Source organism: Calonectris borealis, chromosome 11, assembly GCF_964195595.1.
Source record: "Calonectris borealis chromosome 11, bCalBor7.hap1.2, whole genome shotgun sequence".
Classification (NCBI taxonomy): Eukaryota; Metazoa; Chordata; class Aves; order Procellariiformes; family Procellariidae; genus Calonectris; species Calonectris borealis.
This window is the reverse complement of record NC_134322.1, coordinates 16,251,471-16,267,845: the sequence shown is the minus strand read 5'-3', so window position 1 is coordinate 16,267,845 and position 16,375 is coordinate 16,251,471. Positions and strand designations below refer to the sequence as shown.

At 38.1% G+C, this 16,375-nt stretch overlaps 1 protein-coding gene across 2 annotated transcripts in view; it reads right to left on the bottom strand.

Annotated features, from left to right (window-relative positions):
• Nucleotides 1–6,448: 6,448 nt before the first annotated feature.
• AQP9 (aquaporin 9) overlaps nt 6,449–16,375 on the bottom strand; it is a 47,910-nt gene continuing 37,983 nt past the window's right edge. Inside the window, exon 7 of one of the 2 annotated variants that reach the window (XM_075160200.1) lies at nt 6,449–7,277. In XM_075160200.1, the coding sequence (XP_075016301.1) occupies nt 7,250–7,277 (28 nt within the window). In that variant the 3' untranslated portion in view covers nt 6,449–7,249. The remainder of the gene's footprint in view (nt 7,278–16,375) is intronic. The other variant, XM_075160201.1, reaches the window with a different exon arrangement.

Genomic DNA, 16,375 nt, shown 5'->3' with positions numbered 1-16,375 from the left:
GTGATTTTGTGGCAACACACCCCGTGCTCTGACTTCCACATTTAAGAAAAGGCAAAGGGTGCTGGTAGAATGTATGAGAGCAATAACCTTAGAAATTAGTAACAGAATGTGAAAAAAAAATTCCTTTTCAGTTATGAGTCATGATTTCTCAACAGTGCATCCATTATAGAATAAAATACTACCCAACATACCATGATTGTCAGTATGTAGGGCTTAATTAATCACTGAGGAAACATTTTAACAGTCATAAAAATGAAGGTACAATTATTTGAAGATGATCTGATAACGACTGGTTTGTGGAAAGAAGGTTGGATTTTGGCAACTCCCTCCAAAGAGAATTCCAACCTGGAGAGAATATGATTTGTAAATAACAATGATCTGTACTTTCCAATTGTGTCAGAAGATAAGGCATCTGAAATACATGGCTGTGAAAACAGAGCTCTTCTATTTGTTCTCCCTAATTTTCTGCAAATTTCCTGTGTTTGAACCAGTGCTCCCCATTGTTGGCCCCAGTCCCCCTTCCCACTAATGTTCTCAGATGTTCCTTATTATCTCCTTCTATGCTAAATTATATGCAGATTGCCACAGGTGCTTCTAGCATCCTTGATCACAGTGTTTATCAACAAATACAAAAGTGGATAAGCAAAGGTTAACAAATAACTGGACACAGACACATTCGGAGAGAGCTAGTAGCAGGATAATTGCCTTGCTCAGTGAGAGGTGTATGGAGAGATGCATGAGATTTTGCAGCTAAACTATGCAATGAGTAAGTTATCATTGTAGAAGCTACATTTCATTCATGTGGAAATAATCTGGTGGCAGGAAGATGAAGAGTCTGCCACACATTTTGGTGTTACCTAGAATTTGTAGATATTTGTGGATTGTGTTCGCTTTATGTTGTAGTTTCATAGGTGATGCATGTAAACACGTATGTACCTTTATTCCTTAGAGATGGCCATCATTCTTGCTCCTCTCCTCCCTCCTACAAGCCACCATCAATGAAAATGGTCAATTCTAATGAAAGAACTCAACTACCATGTATTAATTTTAGATGGCACCTCAAATATACTGGCAAGTTAGATTCCTGTAGATCCACTGTGCATATTAACATTGTGCTAAAGCCCATCTTTATTGTATCTGGACACTGTATTTTGTGCTATAAGAACTCTGATAGCAAAGCTTTTGACTAAATCCGCAACAAAGCTCTGTTTAACACTCAGCAATCTGATCTCCATTATCCAGTTGGACTGTTCCTTTGGGTTGTGCCTGGAAGTTTTATTGCAACTATTTGGACCTAAACTAGAGATCAGAGTGGAAAGGAGAATTTGAGAAGGAAGAAGGAGCAAAGAAATATTAGTGCTTTTATTTATAACAGACGGCATTTTAGTATGTGCTCAGAAAGGAAAGGGAACAATTTTAAATCCAGCGTTTCAAGATGTAGCTTTCCATGTTATTTTAAATTTGGATCGTACTTCAGTGTATTTCTATGGCAGTCCATCCCCCGCTTTTAAAAGAGCAGTAAATCTCTGCACCACATTCTAACTATGCAAGGGGGAAGCTTTTCTGACGCTTTGTCCCAGTCTTACAACAAATTAACAAGCGAGGGCACAAACTCACTTTTAGCTGCAGACTTGGCATGGGATCTCACTAACCTATTCTCCACCAGTGAGATGATTAATTTGCAAGACTGAAGATGTCCCAAAACATTTTACCTTTTGGACTATGGGCCAAATTTTGCTTGATTTCCCTGGCGTGAGTCAGAAATGGCTCAGTTACAACAGTGTAAATTGGATAAGCCCTATTGGCCTCCGTGGGATGGCTGAATTTGGCCCATTGCTTTACAACTGTGTTATTAAAGCAGTCAATCTTCTGGCTGCAAGGAATAATATAAAAGAAATTAAAATTCACATATGTTGGGATGTGCTCTGGATGGCATTGTAATAGGATAGAATATCAAACTTAATCTTGTTTTGTACTACAGTGCTGACAACATATGTGTGGCAGCACTGGAGAAAAAAAGCAGCTTCCTCATTATTCTCAGTGTGTTTTGCAGCACACCAAGGCATCTGGGCAAGGAGAATCTTGGCGGGGCTGGAAAAAATTGCCTGAAATGAGGTGTAAAGATGAATAAAGAATGATTTCCTTGTTTTAGCTTGAAGAAGAAAGTTTTTTTTTTTCAAAAAGCAGGAAGATAAATTAGAAAGATTTGCATCTAATGTGAACGGTTCCATGTATCTTCAATTAACAGCAAAAAAAAAAAAAATTTATGATGAATGATACATCTGCTTGGTCCTGGTCTCATTATACATACATCTGAAGTGGAACCAATGCCATTTATGAATAATTTAATTAAAATAATGACAAGTATTTTTTTTGTAGAATACAAAACTGTAAACATTAATTTATTAAGGCTGAGAATCATGAAATGCAATCTTAATTACTAGAAACTAGAATAATCAGCTGAACTGAGGGAGACAAGACAATTAACTCTTTAGAAAGGAGTTTACCACTGCGAGGGTGGAACTAACATCCTAAGAGAGTTAGCATAGTCATTACTTTGAAGTGCAAAATGTTTTGGAATAAACCATAAAAGCAACATAAGTTCTCTTCATTCTACATGTCTTTTGAATATTCTACAGCCCTTAGAATTTCTCCCAATATTTTATGATTCTGTTGTCTGCCAGCCCCAGGGCTTAGTAATAAATCTCCATGCCATGTCTCCTTCATAGTGGTGGCTAAGCTGTCATCAGGTGAAAGTACAGACGAGATGATACCCCTGGATCATTGCAGGCATTCGTGTCGTGTTATCCCTCTCCATTCTATGACTATCAAAGTCTGCTTAACAATGAGTAAAGTTTCTTGCATCTTGCTCTCTCCTGGGAGGAACTTTACTGGCCTGCCAGGTAGAAACCTTCTTCTGATTTCCCAACTGTCCCCTATTTTTAGTTGGGTACGTTTTTCATAGATTCTTCTCTGCCCAGGTTTTTACCCCTCACCCTGATGTATTTAAAGAAAACAAGCATACTCTTTGTACTATCAGGATAAGCAAAGAAGTTGTTAGAGCCTCCTCTTGTAAGATGGACTCACCTTTCCCCTGACTATTATTTCTAGTTTGATTTCAGCTTTCTTTATTATTGATACCAAAATTGTGCAAAGCTTTCTGTCTAGCTGTAGGGGAGAATGCTTTTCAAACTGGGTCACCCTCTGCAAGGGTGAACTTTTAATCCAAGTTCAAAGTCAAAAGCACCAGAAAGCTGAGAGTTATCACCCTGAGGATAAAATATATGGAGCTTTTAAACCATAAACATTGTGCTTAACAGCATCTCTGTTACTTACAGCAGGCCAGAATGACACCGTCTGTTATGCAAGTGGCATTGCTTTTTTTCTCAGCGTGTTCATTTCTTTGCTTTTCATTCTCCGGTGCCTCATTTCTGACTCATTGTATGAACCGAGCAAAAGAAGAATGGGAACTGGTAGCTGAGGCTTCATGTTTTTCTTCCAAAGTCACCACACGCTCATTCTCACCAGCCATGCTGGCCCTGCACACTGAGGGCCAAGGGTTTCCCAGCTCTGTAATTCCGTAAGTTGCAACAGAATTACAAAACAAGCAAAAGTGTGATTTTGTGGAGTTAAAATTCTGATCCCAGGTTACAGATGTGATAGACAAATTTAGATGACATTTACACTTTCTGAATAAAGGGGGTGATTTAACCTTTGCCACACTGTTTTAAGAGCTCAGATTTTGGAGTGTGGAGTAATCATAATCATTAAATTAAGTAAAACATTCATCAGCATTACTAGTTCTCATTTAAAATTATTTAAAATGAGAACAAAATTAACTAACACTAATGAAACTCACAGACTAGGAAAAAAATCTTAATAAAGTGACATCTAGTGGCTACACCGCGACATGACTGAGACTCCAAGAGAAGTTGGCCCCAGAGCAAGACTCTGCACAGCCTGTGAAATTCAAGGCAATACAGGTGCGGCAATAAAAGCAAATGCCATGTAATTTTGAAAGGAAAATACCTGAACATGGCTTTTTACAAACTCTGCTGTTAGCTGGCACTTGTCTTTCAGAGAACAGTGCATCCCTGGAACACAGGGCAAGTCATGTTCTAACATGAGAAGTAGGTCCTACTGCACTCTGTGAAATACTAAGATTTACTTCAATGGGCAAGGATTTCTGACCCTAAATTTTAATTCCAGATTTAATACTGACCAACTCTGTGAACCTAATTCCTCTTGGCTTGAGTTTCTCTATCTGCAAACTAGGGACAACACAGGGAAAATTTTTGTTTCAGCATGGCTTTCCAGCAGTGCTTTATTAGGTCAGTTCTTACAAAATGTTTGCCATTTTCAGATGGAAAATGCTACTAAGAAGCTTGATATTGTCAGACATTTTAAAAACAGTCTTCTAATGACAGGTAATTGAATTGATCGTGCCCAGGGGATGGAGAAACTGGTATGCTGCTCAGACTAAAGGGAAAGAAAGTGAAGACAAATATTGTTAAAACAGTTAAATTTAGTCTTTCTCTCTCAGAATTGGTGCATTTGGAAGACTTTGGAGAGGACAATTCTGATTTCACCACTCTCCCATGTGCACAAATGGTATTTGTTAGCCAACGTGTTTCACCTTTTAAAAGCTGACATGGTCATGCTGTGTAGCCTTTTTTTCTAAATCAGCATAACCAGACATCTTTCTCTGCAGCTTCACTAAGAACACCAGCATGCAGGAGTGAAAGCATTTAATGCCCTGTGCACCAGTACAATAGAGCTGTCCTGTGTTTCAGACAGTGACTATGTCCAAAGTCCAGTTTATAGGAGTAAACTGGAGGGGCATCAGCCAGCCGATCTGATCAATCAGGATCACGTTGACTGACACAGCTATTCTGATAGACACCTGGAAGGATAGCGCTTCTTCTCTCACCTATGCACAGAGCAGTATGATGCTGCCAGGAACGGGAATGCTTCCCATCTTTGTATTCTGCTGAAAACTTTTTCTTCTAGGTTTATTAAAAATTAATATTTATTTTTTCATTTTTAATTGTTAGCACAAATTTTGCTGCTCTTGGCATTTTCTGTGGGTATCAAAGTTTCCCTTCCCTTTTTCTTTTTTTGTTATTTTCTTGGAAGTTAATAGTTTTTTTCAATACAATTCCAGCTTGAGGGAATATAAGGAGAGTAGAGTTTGGTGGTATGAAGTGCTGAAATAGTACAAATTTTAGCAATATCTGAAATGTCTGTTGCTCCTTAGTTTGAATATATAGTATCTTTGTTTGGTTTTATTTCATTCCATGTGCATTCATCAGCTTGGAGTCTCTTCAAAAATGGCAACTTAATAAGTCACATTTGCCAGGAGCACTCAAGTTTGTGTGTTGCCAGGAGCAGTTTTACACAGAAGATGGATATTCCAGGGCTCTTAAATATAATCGACAAAAATATGATTATAGCTTACTAAATTTGCTGTTCATATGTAACAGAACTATGTTTGTCTTGGAGATAGTTTCTATAAGAAAACACATGTATTTTTTCCTAGAAAGCAAAATATTGTTAAACAACCTTGCACACTAAGGATTCAATTACTGTTTCTGGTGGTTTACATGGTACATCTCTTATTTTAAAAAATTATTATTTCCATAGTAAGTTTCAATGATAATCAGTAAGGTTTGACAGTAAGTAAGATTTAATGACAGAAAATAGAATTGTGCCTTTACGTGGAGGCACAACTGATTTCCTGATAGGCAAAAAATATCTGATGACACTTCAGAACTGACTGATGGGGTTGTGTTTGTATAGAATTAATCTATGTTGAATCACATAATTAAATTCAGACTTTGGCTCAGGTTGAAGTATTTTGTGCAACTGTGAATCCATGGGGTTTTAGAGGTAAGACTGTAGGAACCAGGAAATTTAGAAGGGCTGGAAATACCCACTTCACAGAAATGAGAATCCAAAAAGCTTGGAGTTTTGTCTTCAAGTGTGAGTCCAAGAGAGACATTGGTTTTCATCTCCCCCACCCCTCCCCGGTTCCTCCTCCTTCTCTCCCTTCAGCCAGTATCAGATTTTAAATGGAAACAAAGGCTTCATGCTGGGTCTAAGCAAACGCCCCAATTCCAATTCTTCAAGAGGTCTGGGTCAGGATTGTACTTCTTGGTTCTGGCCTAGTACTTGATATGTTGGGGTGCTAGCTGAGTCATTCACTTTTAACTAGTGTTATGAAAACAGGGCAGCGGGATCAGTTTGTAAAGAATATGTTGTAGTGGCCAGAGAATAACCTAATGCTGGAAAACATAGAGAAATTACTTCCTAGTTTACCACAGTCTTTTAAATATTTCTATAAAGCAGAAAGCCAATGACTACTGTGTTAAGGACTCGAAGCATACTGGCAAATTGCCTGATAGGGCAAATAAGGACATCTCAAAATCCAGTCTTCACAATCCTTCTTAAACAAGAGGGAGAAGCAATTTATTACATTCTGTCATTAGACAAATATTCAGTTCTCAGATATAACAGTACTGAGTATTTTACTGAAACTTGTAGACATCAGCCTGCACTCTCCGTATGTTCAGGGTTTTACAAGCTGTTTCCATTACAAAAAGAAATCGATGCTGAAGCCAGATCGTTAATTGGCTAAATCCTTTTTATTTACCAAAAACTGTAGGCAAAACACTGTTCCCCTCAACACAGTAGGCAGATTCCTTGTTTATGCTTCCAAACCTTCTTTTCCAGAAACCATTCTGTTTATAAAGCTTTCTCTGAGGAGGATGATTCTTTCGCTCTCTTTACTTTTCTGTTGTTTTTTTTTTTTAATTGCATCTCATTCATTAGGGCAAGAAGAGTGTTTTTCAGGCATACAGAACTTCTAAATCCAACCCTTTAAAAGGCCTGTTCATTTCTGCTGTCTTCTATGAATTTCCTAAGTAGTCTATATTTTGCGTGGGATACTAATTATTGATACCAATCATGAATCAGTAGAAAGCATAACCTCCACTGTCTGTATAATTAATGCAAGTGTTGGAAAGTTGCTGTAATAAGAAGAATGTGCTCCTGTTGTTTTTTTTTTTCTTCAGCATGAGTAAGACAGGACAAAACACCATCCACTGGCCAAATGGTATGATAGAACGTGCTTCACAAAGGGTTATCCTGTGAGTTTTATGGAGGGAAAAGCTGTCTGTAATAAAAGGTTCAGGACACTAGTTGGCCCAGCTGCGATTACTCTTCAGGCAGAAATTGCTCCATGTATTATTCAGGTTGTCACATCAGTCATAGGTCCACTGAAAGAGATTAAATTTTAGATATGCAGATAAAGTACACACATTTCAATTTATGTTAACTGATACTGAGTCAATGTTCAAGTTGTTTTCTTAAATTTTGGTGACATCAGCTCACTTACATGAAAGTCGAACCAGTGGAAGAGATCAATTTAGGAGCTCTCAGGGGTCCCCCCAAACTCTTGTTCTGCACTGTGAGGAAGGTAATGTGCAGCACAAATGATTGGTTACATTGCAGGTAGGAGCTTTGACTGCAGCACACACAAACTTTCTGTATAGCAAACTCGGGAAATGAGGCTTTTGCACAGGTTAGCCGCTTGAGTCACTTGACTTCCCAAAAGGTTATGTGGTCTGTGAACTCTTACTATTGGTATCCAAAACAGCTGATATAAATTCTAGATTGCATCTGCTATAGTCGCACCTCTTGTTGGTACTGTGGAGGAACTCAGATGGAGCAGCTGCTGCTTACCTACCCTTCCTAAGCACCAGCGCTGCATCACAGCCCGCTTTTTAGCAACTGCTGGGAGACAGGGACAGGAGGTCCAGCAAATTGACCGTAATTTTAAAGTGTGCTGTCCTTTCTATATAATGTCTGTCTCATAATTCTTTCCCTTCCCCTAGACTTAGAGCAGCTTTATGTGTGAAAAGCCATCTTGTTTCCTGTTCAAAAAAGAAAGAAATGAGAATTTCTAAATTGCTGAATATTTCTTATGAGGCAAATCCGGACATAAAATGCCTCATTACTGATCACAGTGGTGTAATTGTTATTGTGAAGAAGTTAATTTTAGATTTTTTAAAGTAAAAAAAAGTCTATCTTGTTTGACTTTTCAGGGCTTTATAACCAGCAGAGGCTCAAGTGCATTTCAGAGAGGTAATTTTTTTACTCGTACTTTTGTTCTGTGAAGTGCAGATCAGAGCCTGCTCTGTAAAGTGGAATAGGCCAAAGCCACACTGCCAGCTACGGTCTTGTCTCAACCACTTTTTACAAAGTGCTCTTTGAACACTTTTAATCTCATCTTTTCAGCACACATGGTACATCCTTTCTGTGAAATACAGGGCATGTATTTCCCATTCTGGTGAGCAGTGTTGTCTCTTTGTGACTACCTCTGAGTTTTGGAGCTATAACTCTGCCTTGCAAAATTTGAAAAAATAAGTACTATGGTGTTTTTATTTTTTAAATCAGTACCTGATGCTCCAGATAATCTAGGTTCTACCTAAGATACTTTTTTGCTAATTAATAATGGACTGTGAGATTTCCTAGTTGGCTGTTAAGAAATCCATTTATTGAAGTAAAATGGTTACACAATTGTCTTAAAATTTAAGGACAACAGAACGCATTTCAGTAGGCAGAATTTCAAATAATTAATTCTGTAAAAGAAAAAAAGTCAAACCGGAGGGTATAGTAATTCCTTTAAACTAACCTCTCCTGGAAAGTTCTTTGCATCACCATTCAGCTGATTGATACTGTGTGGGAGGAAGGGTTTTATTTAGAAAGGTGCAGCTGAAGGCTCAGTTCGCGCTCTGTTAGGTGTGTGCAATTTTATTGAAGTGAATGCAGTCTTGTGCAGGGAGCAAACTCTTAGATCACTGTAGCTCATGTTATTTCCCAATGCCTACAGAAACCTCTCCATCCTCTAGGTGCCTTGCAGAACAAACAGGGAGAGCAAACAAAAAGTACCTTTGACTCTTCAAATACAGGCAGTACTTGTTTGCAATAGGAGATGGCCAGCTCCATGTCACCTAGGGAGAAGTAAGTATCACCTAGTTCTTCACAGATCTGCCACTGGCTGCACTGATAATCTACAGAAAGCCACACTATATCAGATTTTCTTACTCCATCTCTGTAATTCAAATGGAAAACCTTTCATTTGTGATGAATATGAATGTTTCCATTGATTTCAATGGTCTTTAAATCAGGAGCCTGTTGTGTAATCAAACATGGAGAGAGGATGAGAAGATACATGTTAAACAGAATGGTTTTGGCTATGACACAAAGGCTGAATTATGTTTAAAAAGAAAATCTGGTTGGCAGTTATGTAAGACTATTTTATGATGTTTGTTTCTGACTTGGGGAAAGGAGGAGAGCTTGGCAAGGAAATGTTTTTTTCTAAATCCTAGCAAGCATGTTCATACACCAAAAATGCTGGTTTGTCTACTTTTCATTTTTCTGAATTCTGTAGACATCAGAAAAATACCCACATGTGTGTTTGTGGACATTTTTTCTGTTGTGAGAATGTAGCTTCATCATGTGAATATGATCTCAGAGGATTAAAAATTAGGTATCACAGCTATTTCACATGAACATGTCAGAAACTTAAAGTTTTCTCAGTATGCATTCTGAAGAGAAAAATACCTAATATTGCCTTGCTTTTCCATTCACTTATACAAGTTTTACCTTAGTGCAACGTTAATGCTTTCATTGGGCTTGCTCCTGATTTACCATATTGCAAATGAAAACAGAATCAGGTCTATATGCTTTTGCAGACTTTCACTGATTTTCGTTAAGTTGCTGATTTAGTTGGACAGCCATATTCTCAGAATAATACTTATCAAATGATCATTATCAAAACCATCTTAATTTCCTGAAGACATTTTTCATAACTTATTTGGCACCTTGGCTGATTTGTGCTCTGGGTTTCAGTCTGCTTCAGACTAATACAAATGATCTATAAAGAGCTGGAAATGAGGTTTTATTAGGAATTTGAAATTGTATTTACTAAAGGCAGTTTTCTTAACTGCCTTTGCAAATACATCAAGAGCCTGGTGATAGTAAAACTGAGCTATGCCATAGTTTTCTATATGACTGTAAGCATATGCTGAATCGAAGGGATTTTGTCTCTTAGATTTTTTTCTCTCCTACAGCACCTGTAGCAAAGATTAGTGTGAATGACTCATAAGCCATATCTACAGACACAGTTTTAAACACCTTCCCATACACTGTGTGAACAACTGTCTCCAAAAACATAGCATTAAAATTAGAACAGGTATTTTTAAGGTATCAGTACTTTACATGTATTACATTTTCATTTTTGTGTTTTTATATGTATGACATACCCTGAAGAGAAACTCTAAATTCATATTATATTGGAGGTTGAAAGAAATACCTTACAGTTCCTTTACAATCAGTGCAAAACTTTAGAGCAATGAAAATAATATGCGCAAGTATTTCAACAGCTTGTGTAGCAGCTGGCAAATGATGTGTAGGAAGGTTTGTTCTCTTGTCCGTGTACCTTTTAAATATGAAATACTAAATAATGAAATTTAAAGTAGTAGAAGCTCATAGGAAAAATGTGCTTTTATGTAATATGTGTCTCATATTTCATTATGCAATGAGGATACACCTAAAATGTCAAGACAGGACAGTAAATAATCTTCACTCCCACACTAGACATTAACTTGGACTTTGTGTGAATCCAAGGGCATTCAAACATATTTTGAAAAACGTTGGCTGGCCAACTGTCTATAACCAGTCCTGAATAACACATCAGTAGTAATGAAAACCCTATCAAATATTTGTACTAACCAACTTTAAACTTCAGCAGGTATAAGAATCCTGTAGTGGAACCTTTAACAATTATTTTCTACCACATGGACTAAACAGAACTGATGATAGTAAGTTGTAGTGTATGGTTTAAATGTTGTAGGACTAGTAAGATATGTAGGTAATGTACTAAACAGAAGTAAGTACAATCCGAGAAACCATACCTTTAAATTAAGTTTATGATGAAATAATTTTGTATCAGAATAACTTCTCACGCATTTCCAGAGGGGAGAAGAAACAGTTTGCCTACATCCCATTATTAAATAAATTCTGTAATGGATTATAAATGGAAAATTCTGAAATTAACATTTCAGAATTTCTCATGTTAAAAATTTATAGCAATACATCATTTGATAGGGAATACAGAAATTCTAATTAGGTTATTATACAAAACATTGAGTGTGGAAATTATTCAATGAGAGTGCTTTCTAATCCGCGAAACGTGCCTGCATGAGCTACACCGAGTAGATGTGCCTGTTTCCAACCCTGTTCCCTGCTGTTCCTGAATACTCATTTGGATTTCCTGGACTGACTTTGGACATGACTTGCTTCCTTGCATTTGCCTGATGATGGCTGGGGTGTTGATGGAACCAGCCGCTGTCCCAGCTATGCTCTGCTTACCCCAACCAGGTGCCATGAGTTGTGGTCCTGTCTGTACTGTGGTTGCTCACAGCTTCCCTCACCAAGCAGCCCTTCTCTTACTGCTCCCTGACAGTGAGTTCAAGAGTTCAAGAAAGGATGGAAAGATTCCTATAAAGGAACAGAGGAATTTCTAGAAAGCTGCAAAAAAATTCATAGAAAGTGAGGGGAGAAGTACTAGAAAGCATCAGGAACATCCCCAGAAAGCGGCATGTGAATTCCTAGAACACTCTGTGAAAGTTCAAAGAAAGTGTAGGAAAAATTCCTAGAAAACTGACAGGACATTCCCAGAAAGTATCAGGATTTCTAGAGTGTAGATGGGGAAGCCCTAGAAAGTAGTGGGGAATTTCCTAGAAAGCAGTGAATGAATTGCTAGAAAGCAGAAGGTGAATTCCTAGAAAGCATCAGGAATATTGCTAGAACGGACTGGTGTAATTCCTAGAAAGCACTAGGAGAAATCTAAGAGAGCTCTTGGAAATTTCCAAAGTAAGAATTTCCCAGCAAGCTGTAGAAAAAGTGCCAGAAAATTCCAGTATTGGTTAAAGATTCAATTATCTTTATAATTCTTCAGAAAACGTAATTTTTATAGCTTTAAGCACAGTATTTTGTTTTGTTTGAAAACTTGATGCTTCATTCTGGCCTTAGACGTTCTTCCTTTTAATTGTTTTATTGCAAATGTTCTCTCTTTCATCATGAGGAACTGCGATTTCACAGTCAGCAGCTTGTAATTTCAGATGAAGGAGAAGGAATTGGTACTAATGAACTTAAAGGAAAAAAAGCTTGCTGTCATGCAAATCTTCTTAATAAACTGAGAACAGGGAAGCAGGAAAAAAGAATATAGGTTCTCAGCAGACTCAGTGAGATTGTTTTCCATGAGAAGTTACTGGTTCTTAATGAATTACATGAATCTACTACAATATACTGTCCCTTTTTCAGTGTATAATATCCTGACTTTCTGTGCAAAATACATTACTAGTCTGATTTGAAATTATTTAGGAGGATGCCAAAATCGTAATCACATATAGAGACATGTGAAGTGAAAGATGAATCTCCAAGGTAGTGCCTGCCTAGACCCGACTATTTGCACCTATTTGTATGAAAATTCATCCCTACCTTTGCCCTCCAAAGTCTTGCTGACGGAAATGTTTTTCCCTTCGTTCTTGTGCAATAGCATGACCCAGCAGATCGGGCCCCCGACAGCATCTCTGCCAGGCCCTGCTCTTGCTTGTGCTCCTTCAAGCATCAATTTCACCAGCTCAGTTTACTTCTGTGTCTGCTCTCCCATTTAACCACAGCTCCCCAACCACTGTGGAGCACTGTGAGATTTGTGAGTGAAAAGCACTATCTGAGTTCTTGGTGGCTAACTAAACGGAAGGATACCTTCTTCAGGAAGAATTCTATTCATTTCAATAGACTTTGTGCCTGAGCAGGCCCTGCAGATTATGCTAATGTGAACATTTAATAAATACATATTCCTTGGGGAACCTAATAACCAGATTTTCATACCAATGACTGATGAATGCACCATAGGGCTTGACCTGGCTAAAAGCATTGAAAACATTGGCCATGTTGAATAGTTACAAGCCAACATATGAATCTCTTGGGGCGTATTCCTTCTAGATAGGAAGTTCCCCATTGTAAATTGTTTCCCTGCTTTAAGGCACCAGACTTTTAATTCAGCCTTTATTGCAAATGCATCTGGTTAATGTTAAATTAAAACACCCCAGGAAATCTGTACTTTTCACTGTATTTGTTATTTATGTAAAACTTTGGACAGCATCCATTGCTCCAAAATCAAGTTAATTGGAAACATAGAGCAACAGGCGTGAACACAGTCCCAGCAGAGCGTTCTATGTCTGATGCTGAACTGTTAATCTTTATTATTCTTCTATGACATTCTCCAGATTTCCACCCTGTGAAATCTTCAGATGCCAGATGAAGGCACAGTCTTTTATACTGAATCTCGTCTTTTTTCTGAAGACTATTCCTATTCAGCAAATTTTAGGTAAACATTATAAGTCAGGTTGATGTAAAGCTAAATCTATGCTCTGTTGACTTGGGGTTTTGGCCTGCGTTTGCAAGGTTTGGGTAGATTCAGAGGTCAGAGTCCACATCTAAGGTCACAGATGCTATGCTGATTCACTCATCTATGGCCTGTGTGAATGAATGACAACCCACTGTGCAGAACTGCTGCCTCTCTGTGATGTTTCAGTGACATTTTATACTGACGTAAGGCTTTGTAGACTGCTCCCAAGTTTTATAATAGGACGGCTCCCTGTTGCATGAGACCATTTTCCCCACTGCAGGTTTGCATAGCTTTGACAAAACATTTCTCTGCTTGGCTGAAATACTTACTTTCAGCATAATGTGGCCCAACATGCTTGCCCAGAAAACAGCACAGCAGTATCAGCAGTAATTAACCATGGCTAAGGATACAGAGAATTTAAGAGCTATAACCTGGCTATGTTTTTTCCTCCTATGATGAGTCTATTTGCGTGAAGTAGCTTATTCTACATTGAAATGCTTTTGTCAGCCTAGTTCTATTGATTGTAAGTTTAACAAATCACACGTTACCTGCCAGCATAGTCAGGCCAGCAAAAGCTCTAATGTATGTGCACCTTAACCACAAAGTTAACCAACTGTCTGTGTGCTGAGACTGTGATGGTTAGCATGATATTTTGATCAAGTGAAATTCAGGCAGAAGAACAGGCCACTGCAAGTGGCTTTTTGGGACTGAGCTCACCCACATGTAATGTGCCACTCAACTAGCAGAATTGCTCGAGAATCACAAGATTCTCCGAGACAAGCAAAACTGAGGTCTAAAGTTGGTGTTTATATCATAAAGCTTCCCTTAAGTAGGCCGTGGTGATGGCAGTGAGGGAGGAAGTTTGTTCTTTGGTTGCAGGCATTGCTGTGGCAGTTCGCAGATGTTACTTTTCAGGAAAAGCAGCTTTCATGGAAATGAGATGTATTTGCAGAGAGGGGCTTTTACTCTGTGATATTTGTTTTGAAACTGGTGCAGGGCTGAGAAGTGCCACACGCTACAGTAAGGTAATTAGGATTCAGCCCCCAGTTGCTTAAACAGGAATTATAAATAGTAGCAACAAGTAACAGCATGTTTTTACTTCGTGAAGCGAACACAAAAGTTACCACAGGACAGCCCAGCCCCCAAACTGGGGCAACATAATGGTGTTAGCAGGGTGTTCCACCTTGGCCAATTAACTTCAGGAACAGGTGAGGCTAATCAGCCCCAGCTGAAGCCTTACCAATGTGTCTATATAACTCCTGGGACCCAAACTAATATCTCCAGTCAGGCATGCAAGAAGTGTGGTACTCTTTGTGGAATTGCAGCTTTTTTAGATAACAAATCCTGCTCAGCTACCTGAGGACACAGGTATGTGTATTCAGTCAGTGTCTTTAGCCCTTCTACTTTTGAGAATTTTTGCTCCAAGTCATATAGTCGTCTCCCTCCCTTTTGGCCACTGCTGTATCTTATTTTCTTTGCCTTTTGGCAAGTATGGCTGGTCAGCCTACAAAAGCTGAGAGAAGATCTCCTGTATTCACAAAACAACTGCCAAGTGTGATGAGGATATCTGCCTTGTGTTTCCCTGGGTTTATATGCTTTAATAGTTTTTCCAAAATACTTGACAGCTTTTGAGCTTTATTTCATCATAAGCAATCATAATTTTAGGAATCACTGTCTTCCTCCACAGATCCCATGGACTTTATCCGGCACCTGACTCCTTTTTGTGACTTGCCTTCTGCAATATGGATAGCCCAGCATCGGGGAGACATATCTGTGTTTTCTTCTCAGATGTGCCCTCAGATAAAAGGTACGGCTTTTAAAAAGTACACAGTGCCTGGAGTACTTCATTGTTATTTAAAACTTAGTCCCAGGTTTTGATAAATTTTTCATTTCACATAGAACAGACAGTAGTTTTTTGGTGGCCTGGACTTTGGAGGAATTTGAGAGTAAACTACAGGCTATTTTTTAAAAATCAAATTCAAACTGTGAAAGGAAATAAAAATTTATATCACTTATATTTCAAAACTGAATTGACTAGATTTCCTAATATATGTGCATCTTTTGGTTCTGCACTCATAAGGACTTGAAAATTATAATCGTATTATAATCCTGAGAGTACTGGGTTTTTTTCCAGAAGGGGAAGATGAATATGATATTTGAAAGTGTCTTGGAGGAGGTCAAATAGGGTTTACATATATAAGAGGAGTTAAGTAAACTGTGCCGAGATTTTTGCAACATGTTTCACTGAGACTAAATACAACATGTCCTCAGGTCTTTATGGGCTAACATTTATAGAAAGTATAAATTACTTTCAAATGAGGGTTATCTGCTGAGGGTTAGCTGTTAAAAATGTTTACCTCTCTGTTTATAGTTTTCTAAATCTGAGTTAACAGAAGTGCAGGCAACTCCTTTAAATAGTACATATTTCCAAAGAGTTTAACTGAAGCATACTATTCTAATGGATTATTTACTGCTGACAGTGCTGTCTATTATCGTGAGATAAACAGGTTAAATATTGACTATGTAATTTTAGTTGCTATGATTGCAAGTGGGCAACTACTGAAGTATGCAAGTATATCTTGTAAGTCTAGATCAAAACAATCTAGTATGAAAGGAATGATTAATTATCCATGAAATGTGTTAATCCCTCAGAAAATGCAATTTTATCCTAGGAAGTATTGAGATAGAGAAAGTAGGTAGATATTTTCTGTGTGCCTATGGAGAACCTGATTCAAAACTTGCTAAAATCAGTGGGCTTACTTTCAGTGGGAAAAAGTCCTAAATTAATGCACTGCATTAATTCCTATAGCAAATATGGACCTAGTCAATTAATCATGACTGCAGTTCAAAACCATGACCCTCCAGCGGGCTCCAAATGGCTGGGGAGATTTTTCA